Here is a 12,457-nt window from a genome sequence, read left to right on the forward strand (position 1 = left end):
ATATACCAAAAACTCACCAGGAAAAGAACAAAAAAACTACACATCATGATTTCAGTCATTTGCACTTTGCTTTTGGAGGTTATGATATATGGAACAAAAGTATTAAGTGCAATTTCATTTTTTAATTGTTAAAAAAACAATAAATTATTTGTCAATCAGATCAGATAATTGTGATGTTACTCTATCATTATCTGAGTATACAGAGCAGAATTTCTATTTTTAAAGACAAATTAAAATTACACAAAAAAATACTAATTACAGTTAGGTTTTTATTTTATTAATCTATTCAGATCTAACTTATTATAGAAGCTTTATCAAATTATCTCAAAAAATTCTAAGCTGGTTGGTGGTAAACATTTTCAACATCCTATTATCTAATAAAATATGTATCTCCCAGTAGTTTGGACTATTGGGCTTAATCTTATATATCATTCTCAAAAGGGAGAAAACATAGTATAATATAAAGAGTTCAATTAGATGAGTGCACCATATTTAAATCTTTTATATCAATACCAACAGCCAACCTAACCCTATCATATTGACCAATGCTGGAACTAATATTAGTGCACATAGGGTACTTTAAAAATTTGTAAAACAAATTAAAATTCAACCTATAGGTAAATTTTTTCTGGTTGTATTTACAATAAATATTTACTTGGTGCAGTAGTGAAGAAAAGTAATAAATATTAACTTCCATTAAGGTTTCTAGAAACATTTAGTGAGCCAAAACATATTCATGCATATACGTAAACTTCTGAACTGTAATGTAACTTTTGTAAGTTTATAGCAGAAACTTTATACATGTAAACATAATTACCATCAATACAAAAAAGTTAAACCTATTCATCTTATTTTAGAAAATTTAGCCTAAAAAATCTGCCACTTCACAAAATGAAAAATATCTTTCAGCTTCTAAAAACAGCATAAATACAAGGGAAGTAATTCCAAGATAATGATGTAACCCCAGGCCCCATGCACACATCAGCCACAGTCTTCTGGGCAATGTTTGATAGAGAAAGATATTAAACTAGAAGTGTAGTATCATTCAAGTCAGTTTCACTTTGAAATGTTTCACAAAACAAAAAAATTAAAATTTGGTGTACATGCAAATAATATTATCATTAAAAGAGTTGCTGTTAATTATTAAATAAATGCTCATAATTTTATGAAACTAATACAAATACAGTAAAACCTGTCCAAGCTGGAAACTGCATAGGGCAGAAACCTGTACAAGCCAGAAACACCAAAATTTTGCAGCATTATCTTAAGATTTTTCTAATAAAAAAGGCCCTCTATATGGCAGAACCTGTGAAATGCAGAGAGAAAACTATCTTTCACCTACCTCATCTATCAACAAGTAGAATTAAAACCTCAGCAAGATGGGAAAAAATGTTTTTGATTAAATATTAATTTCTTATTTAATTAATAACTTATTTAAATATTAATAAGTTACCAGACATTTTGTTACAGTAAGTATTGGTTAAATATATTCTGTTCATTTTCCTGCCATCATTACTCCAGTGGTCAATCGTTCTTTCGAAGAGACTGTACATTTGGCCATACTTGCTGAAGGAAAATTAGAGAAACCATAGATAATAGGTAAAAGTGAAAATCTGTGCAGTTTCAAAAATTTAAGGAAGAATCAACTTCCTGTGGAATGGAAAGCAAATAATAAAGCATGGATGATAAGTGCTATATTTGAGGAATTTTTGAACAAATTAAACAAAAGAATGGAAAAAGAAAACAAATATTCTACTTTTCCTAGATAATGCAACTTTTAAATGTTCATTTAGTCTTTCTACCTACATGTACAACATTAGTTTTACAACCACTAGATAATGGAATTATACAGAAAACTGATGCTTCAGCATATTATTGCAAACATGAACGACTGTAAGAGCATCTGAAATGACTAAGAAAACTGACATGTTAGATGTAATTGCATTTTTAAGTCAAGTCAAATACATAAAAAATAAATGCATAATAAAGTACTTTCAAAACTATGGATTTATTCTTGATTAATGGTAGGATTGTGGAGAAGTTGTTTGTTATGGCAATTCTAGTGAAATCCAAACTCCTTATTGAGAAGATATATGTAGATGATTCTGCGAATGCAGAAAGTTTTGTGAACGTTGACAAGAATGTTTTAACAGAAACTAATGAAAATGATTTAAAATCTGTAGTAGAATTGCAGGATGGTAACAATGTGAGAGATTCAGAAGATAAACAAAATGGAAAAGATAGTGAGGAATCTGAAATTCCCACTTCATAGCAAGTGTTAAGTTATATTAACGCTATCAAATTGTATGTAAAAATGAAGGGGGAAAATGAACTTCATGAAAAGGTTGTAGAATTGGCATTCTCTTAACCATATGAGAAAGCCCATTAAAAAAAACGAACACCTTCTTCAAATAAATTTGATTAAGGTATTGTGTACTTGTATTTTGAATGTCTATTTTTGTTCTTATTCTAATAAATATAATATACACAGTATAATAACTTTATTCACAAATGTCTTACTTCCCTTGAGTCAAGCAAGCACAACATTCCACTCAAAAGCTACAGATAATCAAGGAAATGCATGTTCGCTGTCTAAGCCATAAATTTTACTCAGTCCTGTGCAATTCCATCCGAGACATGTTTTACTGTACAATACTGTATTATTTTAATAAGTATAATATTATGAAAACTAGAACCTGGAATGTTTGAGAGCATTAAAACTGATGGCCCTTTCAAAATATAGTTTATGGCCATGGTGAGAGTTACGTATCAATTGTCACTTACGTTATCATGTGAAAAAAAAAAAAAAAAGAGCAGCAAGCATCACAATATCATGTGCAACCACATACAAAAATGTTGATGTACATTATCAGTTACAACTACCACAGCTGGTTGTCAATAAGGTAACTTTCCTTTATACTGGTGTCAGAACAATTGATGCACCCCTTAGCTGCAACCCCAGTGTACACAGAAAGAGTATATACATGACATCATAAATCAAAATATAAAAATACACAAAACTATTTAGTCTAAGACCTACAAAAAAAACAAAAAATCATAACTCATATAAAAAAAAGCCTAAGAACTCACTATACGATACAAAGAAATCAATGCTGAGGTTAAAACTATTTCAATCATAAAACTTACATTTACTATTCTTCTATCAAAAGCTTCTAAGACCAAACAATAAAATAAAAATTAAAAAAGGCCTATTTTGAATAAAAGCACTGAAAAAGGTAAGTAAAACAGATAGTTAAATAAAGCAACCCAAACTAATACAATGGAAAGGTATAAAATGAGTTCCCTGAAGAATCCACCAATTGTAATATGCTCATAATTTTTGCCGAGTTGCTCTGCTTCTTCAAATAATAACTCAAGTAGCTTCCAGATATACATTTTATGATACAAAAATTGTATTAGTACTAAAACAGAAAGTTGAAAAGTGCTATAACTTAACTGGCTTTTTAATATAAATAAGTTAGAGAAATCCCAATAGTTGCTCAAAGCTGAACTAAAGACAATCACCACTGAAATAACTACAAAAAAAAAAACATGTAAACCATAAAACTGAACTTTGTAGTGGCCATAAACATAACTATTAAATAAGAACATGTGATATAGACAAATTTCTTCATACCATTAAGAAGGTGGGAGGAGCTTCACTGGCAAGTGTTAAAATACATTTACATCTCAATAATTCTACTAATTCAAGATAATTAGACACAGGTTCATTAAAAATTCTGTAAAGGTTCTGGCAATCATATTAAGCTCTAATAGATGAGAATGAATAACATTTACATTTTAAATTACTAAGCTTTAAAATTACTTAATATTTCACATTTTGAATTGCAACAAAAAATATTACATTTAGTTTCAAATTTACAAACAAGCAAAGAATCTTAAATTAAATCTTGTCAACAAAATTACCACAACATTAAGTTGAATGTTTTTACCTTCTCTGTTTTCTCTTGCTGATCTGGTTGTTCTGACTTTGGCTTCTCTTCTGATTCATTCTTAGGTGATTCCTGCTGATCTTTTTCTTCAGGTGGTTCGTCCCTTCCACTAGACCCAGAAAATAGCTTTCCAATTGTACTTCCCAATCTTGAGAGAGTTGATTCAAACTCCTGTTCTTTGTTTTCCTCAGTTTCCAAAACCTTCTTTTCAAACACAGCTTCTGCCTATTAAAAAAGAAAAAAAGTGACTCAACTTAAAATAAAACAACCATTTTACCACATATTCACAAATTTCTACCTTCTCACAAGTTGTATAATACTATGTTTACAATATGTTGTTTTGATTGGTCCTTTTTTTTTTTTTAAATTTCATCCACAGTTACACAAAGGCTACCTATGCTAGTCACTTATAATTTAGCAGTGCAAGACTAGAGTTACAAAAGTCAAATAATCATCACTGCCTACCTCCAATTCTTGAGCTATTCCCTTACCAACAAAAAGTATAACTGACTGTCACATTATAATGCCCTCATGGCAGAAAGGACAAGCATGTGTGGTGTGATGGAGATTTGAACCTGCAACCCTCAGATTACAAGTCAAGCTAGCCACTTAAGTATGTCAAGCCATTTTGGACTGAAATAACGTTTAAGACGTACCTTCAGCCAATCACATACAAATTTACAAATATGTAATCAAGAGATTAATAAAATCAAAAGTGCTATACTCAATACTTTCAGCAGCCTTCCCTATATCATTAACAGTAACATAACTATATTTCCTTAACCCTTGTAACTAATTAATTTTTTTACTCCTTCCTTCTTAAACTTAGAGATTTAGAAATTTTACAATCTTATGCACTTTTCAAATATCACATTTGAATCCATCTGTATGTTCAATTTCAGTTTCTTTTCTTGAAAAATTGCATTTTCTATCATAATTTATCAACAATGCAGAAGTCTGACCATTTGATCATTAAAGGCCTTTTAACCTTTTAACAGACATTTTTATCTATTTTCAGTAAACATGCATTATTAAAATACAGTTCAGAAACTATTGTATTCTATATGACAGAGAATACAACTGCCAAACTACATTTTAAATACCTAAAAAACTACATGTATTTTAGATGTAATTATATTTTTAAAAATTCTCAAAATCACAAACTACTTTCGGGTATTTATTGATTTTACTATCTAATTCTTAGAAAACACTAATAAACTAATTATCAAATTGTAGTACAAAATACTGCCTGCTCAGCATATGATTTACTACCTTCATTTATAAAGATCATCATATCATTACAGAAAAGAAAGGAAAAAAAATTGATAAGACAACAGACATAAAAGACTGATATTGCATAATCTTATTTTTAATGTCTAAAGAGGCTTTCCTGGTCACAAACATACAGATTTTCTAAATAAAAAGTTCAAAAATCTTGCACAATATTTTCATTCAACTTCTAATTAACTACATTATTCTTTATATTAAAAATATTTGTATTAAAAGTAGTACTTTAAGGGTATAAAGTATTATGAAAATGATTTCCAAAAGATTCAGGGTTTTGTGGATTTTGCTTAAAAATTAAAAAGTATCCTTCCAATGCTTTGATTATCAAACTTCATATGATGTAACAACATTTCAAAATGACCATGCCTGATCTAAATGTAGCAATCCACTCTCATCCATCCTAAAGTGAGCTTTTATTCCTTTGTATTCAGAGCCATCTTCTCTGTGTTTGTTAAGAGCATTCGATACACCACTCAAGCTCACCCGAGACAGATTTGTATCACCCAAGCTCCTACAATAAATAAAATATATACTTTTAAAATATTTTCCTTTACAGTTGCATAAAAAAGTTCCTTGTGTGTGCATATATAAGAATACACATATAAAGATAAATAAACCAATTTTTAATGTTTCAAAACTTTATGGTGACTTGGAATTTTTATCAGACCCTAATCTATAGTTTTGCCAATATTAAGATTCCTTCAACACTTTTACAAAAATAGTAATAAAACAGTTCATAATGTTTTGGTGAATTAAGATGCAATAACATTTATAATATTAATAAAATCATTTCCACAAGGTCAATTAGTAAATAGTTAACTTGTGTATATCAATCAGTTCTTATGTTAAGTTTAATCATTACTTATTGCACTTATTTGTAACAACTTGTAGAATCTCCAATTTTGAAACATTTTAGATAAAAACTGCTCACACTTTTCATTTAAAAACAAAAAATAAAAACTTTATTAGTGTTTGATGCACAAGTAAAAATCATTATGACACATGTAAACAAACAATGATCATCATAATACACTTCAACACAACCACTGCACCAAACAGTCCAAAACTGGGATAGCAGGTGTAATAACATAGGTACTATATGATCAGTGGCAGATTTAAGGTTGTGTGGGTCCAGGGGCTAATATACATGAGCCCTACATCCCACATAATTTTACACAGAATAAAATTATCAGTGGGCCCCTATTAAGATCATGGGCCATGATGCTGAGCCCCTTCTAGCCCCTACCTAAATACACCATGGTACATCAGCAACAACTCCAAATATATCATACCATATATAATCATAAATTCACATAAATAACATGCTTTTTGCCACATACAGAAGATAGTTTTATGTTTCCATAGTACATTAGAGAACATTTTTGGATGATTCTTAATATTTCCTGCTCTTGTATATATCTTAACACATTTACTTTAATATCTCTTGATACAGTTTGTAGAACATACGATCTGTAGAATAACGCAATATCCTCTACTGCAACCAATTGGACACATGAAAGTTTATTTTAAACAAAAGTTTTGTGCAGAGCAAAGCAAAACTTTGAGTTAAAGAAATTACCAATATTTACCTATTTTCTTAAAAACATGTTTTTTTTACAAAAGTATCAAAACATTTGTGTTTCATTCCTACTTACATATTACGCTAATAGTAGAAAACATTTCATAAAGATATGATTACCTTTATTGATATATTTTTTGGGTTTTACAAAGAACAAGACAGCTCAACACATAGCATGTTCATTGACTAATACCTCATTTGTTTTTACTACAAATAATTTTATTGCTAAATACTTATTTATTTCAAGTTAACAATGGCTTGGCTTAAAATTTCTAGATTGGATTGTTTGTTCAAAACTTTTATTCTCAATATCATATTTCCAAAAAGAAAACTTCCTCCTACATTAACTGTATACATTGAATAGCTATAATACAAATAGTTGATCGGTATGTTGAAAATGTTTACAATATCACCACATACCCAAGCTCTTGTCCAGGAAGGAAATTTAGTTCTGCATATTTAACAGAAATCTCAAAATCTTTTACGTGACGACTGAAAGTCATAAGCTTTTTCTGAGGAAAAGGGTTGTTACGGCTAAACAAAATACGACTAACAATCTTTACGCCCAATGAACCATCGTCTCGCTCAAACTCTCTTTGAAACTCTACCTGTGGAGAACAAAATTAGAAAAAAATTTAAGCCTATGTATCTAAAGTTCCAGCAAAATATACACTTCTACACAATTACATCTAAACAAGAATTAGAAACTGAGAATATCTTAGCATTATACATTTCATATCTCAACTAAGTAATAAAAACCTATACCTAAAGTCAACAAATTTCACACCAGTTCAATAAAATTGTAATTTTTCAAATGTGCAAGATTACTACATATTAACATTTTTTTATATATTCTACATCTACACAAATGCTATCACAACTATACAAGTACAGCTATTACAACTACTGCAAATATATAGCAGTACTATGACTACAAATCTTACTTCAGAAAAGCAACTACACAAAAATATATTTTTACATTTAACTTCGCCAATAACATTTTTAAGGTACTATGATTTTGTCAACACCTTCAGATAGATTTTCAGTGACTAACAATTACAACTGGATGATTAGTGGAATCTGATAATTGATTAATTTTCAAGCTGATTAACCAAAAGCATCCATTTAATCAAGTTTTTACAGGTGAGAACTGGATTATTGGAATAATCAATCAAAAATGGTAATGAAGGGAAACACTAATTTCAAATGTAACTAATTTTACACACAGTGATTAAATCAATTAATTTAATTGCCAAGTTCTAATGGTAACACAAAAATATTATCACTGACAATCTAATTTTATAAAAGTTATAGATTTTCTTTCAGTTAGTAAAACTTCCTACAACTGGCCTAATAAAAGTCCATACAGCACAAAGTAAAAGTTTTTATCTTGTCTCATTTGGGGTTCTTTTTACTTCATTTTATCAAATAGGTATTTTCTTCTAAAAACTGATAAGCAAAGAAGAAAGAAATGACAGCTTACATACATTTGTTAATCAATACAAGGGTGGGTGTCAAAGCAAAAATATCCCAAACAAAGTAATACAGGAATTAAATACTTTTTTTTTTTTAAATGAACATCCTAGTTATTCCAAATATAGGCAATACATTTTAGTGCTTCTAGCAACTATTAGGTAACCGAGTACCACAATTTTCTCCAATGTGAAGTTGCAAATTTCCTATTATTAAATATGTAAGTAAATATGTTATATGTGGAAAAAGATCTTACTTGAATGGGATATATGTTTGCATCCTTAATGTTAAATGGTTTCACTTTAAACCCTTTACTAAGATGAGCAGCTTGATAAGCTGCACCTAAAGCAGCAGCTTCATCAGTGTTAATACTTTTCCCCAATTCAGATTTTCCAACAACTTCTAGCAGCTTCTGTTGTACTTTGGGTACTCTGGTTCCAGCTCCCTTTAATACAACTTGATCAATTTCGTCCTGTAAATATATAAAAACAAATCTTCTGAACAGCCTAATCTGGTAAAATACAGAAAATAGTTTAAAACAACCTAACTAGTTTTTGTAGCTGTATAATAATGAATGGCATAATTCAACTGCTTTCTGCCTACACACTATGAAATAATTTAACATAGCCTGACCAATGTCTGCGAATACAAAGAAAACAATCTTTTGCATCATCTGATCAACAATCTATCTAATATAACTACTGGGGGAGATTAATTTTATTTTCATATTCATTTGAAATTCAGTAAAATCCTTGAATATTAAAGAAACAGACCAAGGTTGGAACATAATGAGCATGTGAAATCTCACAGGATATTTCTTAAAATATGCCATTGAAGATCAAGGTTTGTGGGGTTACCAGCTTCCATGCAGGTATCAAAGTACTGAAGAATGATGAGGATGTTGATATGATACATTGTGAGACCATTTTAGAAGGGTAGAACATGTGGCTTTAAATAACCTTGGCCTAATACAACCTGCCTTTTAATAATTGATAATAATAATAATAATAACAACAGCAGAAAAAGTATGCGTCTGAGTAGTGTCAAAAGGCAGCTCATACAAAGCCAGTTTATTTAATGATTTAAAAAAATAAAGCAGTTAATCCACCAAAAATACTAACAAAACAAAATAGCTTTTTTGCATATTATTAATGACTAACAAGTGTTATATTTTTCATTTTGACTGTCAAAACATTTTTGTGAACCCTATTTTAAATTTGTAGATTATTATTATTATTTTTATATTGTAAGAATAGTTAGGAAACTTAACTTGTTCAAATTGCTAAATAAATACCAGTAGAATTTAAAAGACACAATTTTTACTTAAAGTCAAATTTATTCTCACATATGTAAATATTAATATAATGTACCCAGTATTAAGCTGAAGATAACATGTTTACTTAATAAAATGCCTACTCTATATAAATTTTATACAGAGGCCTACCAAGTCCCCAAGCTTAATTTACAAGTCAAGCCACATTTTCAAATATCGTAATAAGAAAGTTGCCAAATTATACTTTGCTAAACATACAAAATACCTTCATACAGCTAATGGTCATTTAGCAAACTCTGCTGAACTCAGCTAAATTATCTACACAGGTTCTATGCAAGTTTCAGTTTTCCTTTCTAATTCGTTTAATTTTGACAACTGTCTTCTCAAAACTAACATGCAGTTTATGACAAGTATGCAATTTGAAGTCAACTACAAGAGCACGTACTTTTTAATTCATAAGTATCATACTGAAACGTATTTAAAAGTCATACTTATAAATGTTTTGTTGTCATAAAAACATGAAAGAGTTCATATCGATGTTTCAACATTAAATTGAAAACTTCTGATTAAAATTGAAAGAGTAAAACAAAACAGTTTAGGCGACACATTAGATGCATCAAATAATGATAATTCATAAAAGACAATAAGACATCCTTTACTTTCAAGCAATATTATGTTGATATATTAATTAATGGAAAATACAAAGTTTAAACAAACCCAAAAATTTTTTATCAAATCAATCATAAACTTGTTTGATCATTTTGTAGGCTAATTGGAAGAAGATCTAAGAAACTACAGCAGGTGCACAAAATTTACAAAAAAATGCATCTAAGATCATAAAAAGTTTGGGTGTTTACAAAAGCCAGTGTTAAAATTAAGATTTGATATCACATCTGAATAGATCTCAATTAGTGAATTCTAAAAACATGGTTTTACATATTTTTTTTGTTATCTAATAAAAAAAGTTCAGATATAACTTGTTTTATTAATATATAAAAAAGCATAACCATCTAAAAGTTAGATTAAAAAAAATAAAGTTATTTTACAATCTATGTTTCAGCATAAAATAATACTTGATAAATAAATGTTACATATCAGGATGTATACATATTTTATTTCTATAAAAACTACAGTAAAGAATAAGACTACTTTTCTCTAGTGCTTATAATACATAATTCAGAATCTATTCATTACAAAACAGCACAAACAGCATTTTCACTGCCATTTAGCATGCACTAAATGTAATAGGTAAACGGTTAAATAATTATAAATATGACAAGAAATGATTTAGCTAACTATAATTTGAAATGAAAGGTGTGTGTGGTGTGCGTTCGTGCCATTTACACAGTTTCATATGCAAGGAAAATTATATATTTAATATTGCTAACATTCATAATAATTGTGTATTTAAGCATTTAAATGAAATAGCTCAAGAATTATTTTATTTTGACAAACAAAACTAAATAATGTCAAACAAATAAAAACTTTTTTTAATGTCATCAAGAGGGTTTGAGGCAATAAAAGATATTTAAAAAAGCCAAATGGGTGAACTTTAGACCAGTTTAACACTTTTAGGCCAGTTAAGCAAGTGTAACACAACTAAATATTAACTTAATAATCATCATATTCAGATGACATATTTTCCACATAAATTATTATTTGTAATTTGCATTTTCAAACTGCTAAAAATAACAAATCAAATGGCAATAAATTGTTTACATGGGATATGCTTAGAAATTTTCCTTAGTTTTTCAAGGCAGAGATTTCTCAATGCTGTCAATACAAAACTCTAGTTTTAAACTGCTGTTTTCAACAAGTCATGGTACTCTTCTTTTACAATGATTGATTGATTGATTTAGTGTTTTATGGCACAAAGCAGCTAGGCTATCTGTGCCAAACGTCCAGTAAAAAGGTAAAAGTAAAGTAAATGTATTAAAATTCATAAAAGGAAATTAAGGTAAAAACAAAACAGCAATTAAAAAACATAAATGGCATAAAATCAATGTTGACATCCAGTCTACAATGTTAAGAGAGAAACTACAGTAATAGAAGTTGTAAAGGACTTTCTGTAGCATAATGGTAATGATCATAACCCACCAGGAAGACTAGCAGGTTAGAACAAGAACCACCGTCAGTCACCTGAAGTTAGCCTTTCCAGTCCTGGTTCGAGGTTATGTGTCATTATAGCCAGTATAAAAAAGTAAAATAATAAAAATGTTAAAAGTCATGCAGCAAAATTGTATTAATAACTCGCCAGGACGACTAACAGGTAGTTCAAACGGATAGCTCAAACAGCAGCTTTAGTCACCTGAAGTTTGCCTTTCCAGTCCTGGTGTCGAGTTATTTAATGTCATGGCCATTTTCCAATTTCAAATCAAACTAGAGAGATTGAGACTCTTAAAAGGGAACCACAATTAAATGGTGTAATGAATAAATATCAAACACATAAATGACATTAAAAAGATTAATGGCCACTAAAAAACTAAAAGCTTTATCAAGGTGGACAGTGTCACCATCACCAATAACACCGTCTCATATTATGGACAAACTTTGGGCCAGAACATGTTTAAAATAATGCAGTCGTTGAGAGTCGTAACAATGGCAAGAAAGTAAAATGTGGCTTACAGTGATTTGAGTGTTACACAAACTACACACTGGTGCATCAGTTCCAGATAAAAGAAAACAATGAGTTAAAAACTGTGACAACTGTAAGAACAACTTCCTCCTTCCAAATCTTACAGAAGCTAGATGGCCAAAGTCCAATATAGGGTTTTATTTGGAAAAACTTGTTGTCACATTGCTCACTCCAAGTTGACTGCCAGCTGGCACGGAGCCGAGTCTTGAATACTGGACCATAGTCCATGTATGCAATAGGCACAGTGGTGATAGTAC

At 29.6% G+C, this 12,457-nt stretch overlaps 1 protein-coding gene across 1 annotated transcript in view; it reads right to left on the reverse strand.

Annotated features, from left to right (window-relative positions):
- Grp170 (hypoxia up-regulated Grp170 co-chaperone protein) overlaps nt 1-12,457 on the reverse strand; it is a 65,508-nt gene that overhangs the window by 16,844 nt on the left and 36,207 nt on the right. Inside the window, 4 exon segments of the mRNA XM_076482567.1 lie at nt 3,954-4,178; nt 5,607-5,751; nt 7,240-7,427; nt 8,549-8,764. Of these exon segments, the coding sequence (XP_076338682.1) occupies nt 3,954-4,178; nt 5,607-5,751; nt 7,240-7,427; nt 8,549-8,764 (774 nt within the window).

This window comes from Tachypleus tridentatus, chromosome 13, assembly GCF_004210375.1.
Source record: "Tachypleus tridentatus isolate NWPU-2018 chromosome 13, ASM421037v1, whole genome shotgun sequence".
Taxonomy (NCBI): Eukaryota; Metazoa; Arthropoda; class Merostomata; order Xiphosura; family Limulidae; genus Tachypleus; species Tachypleus tridentatus.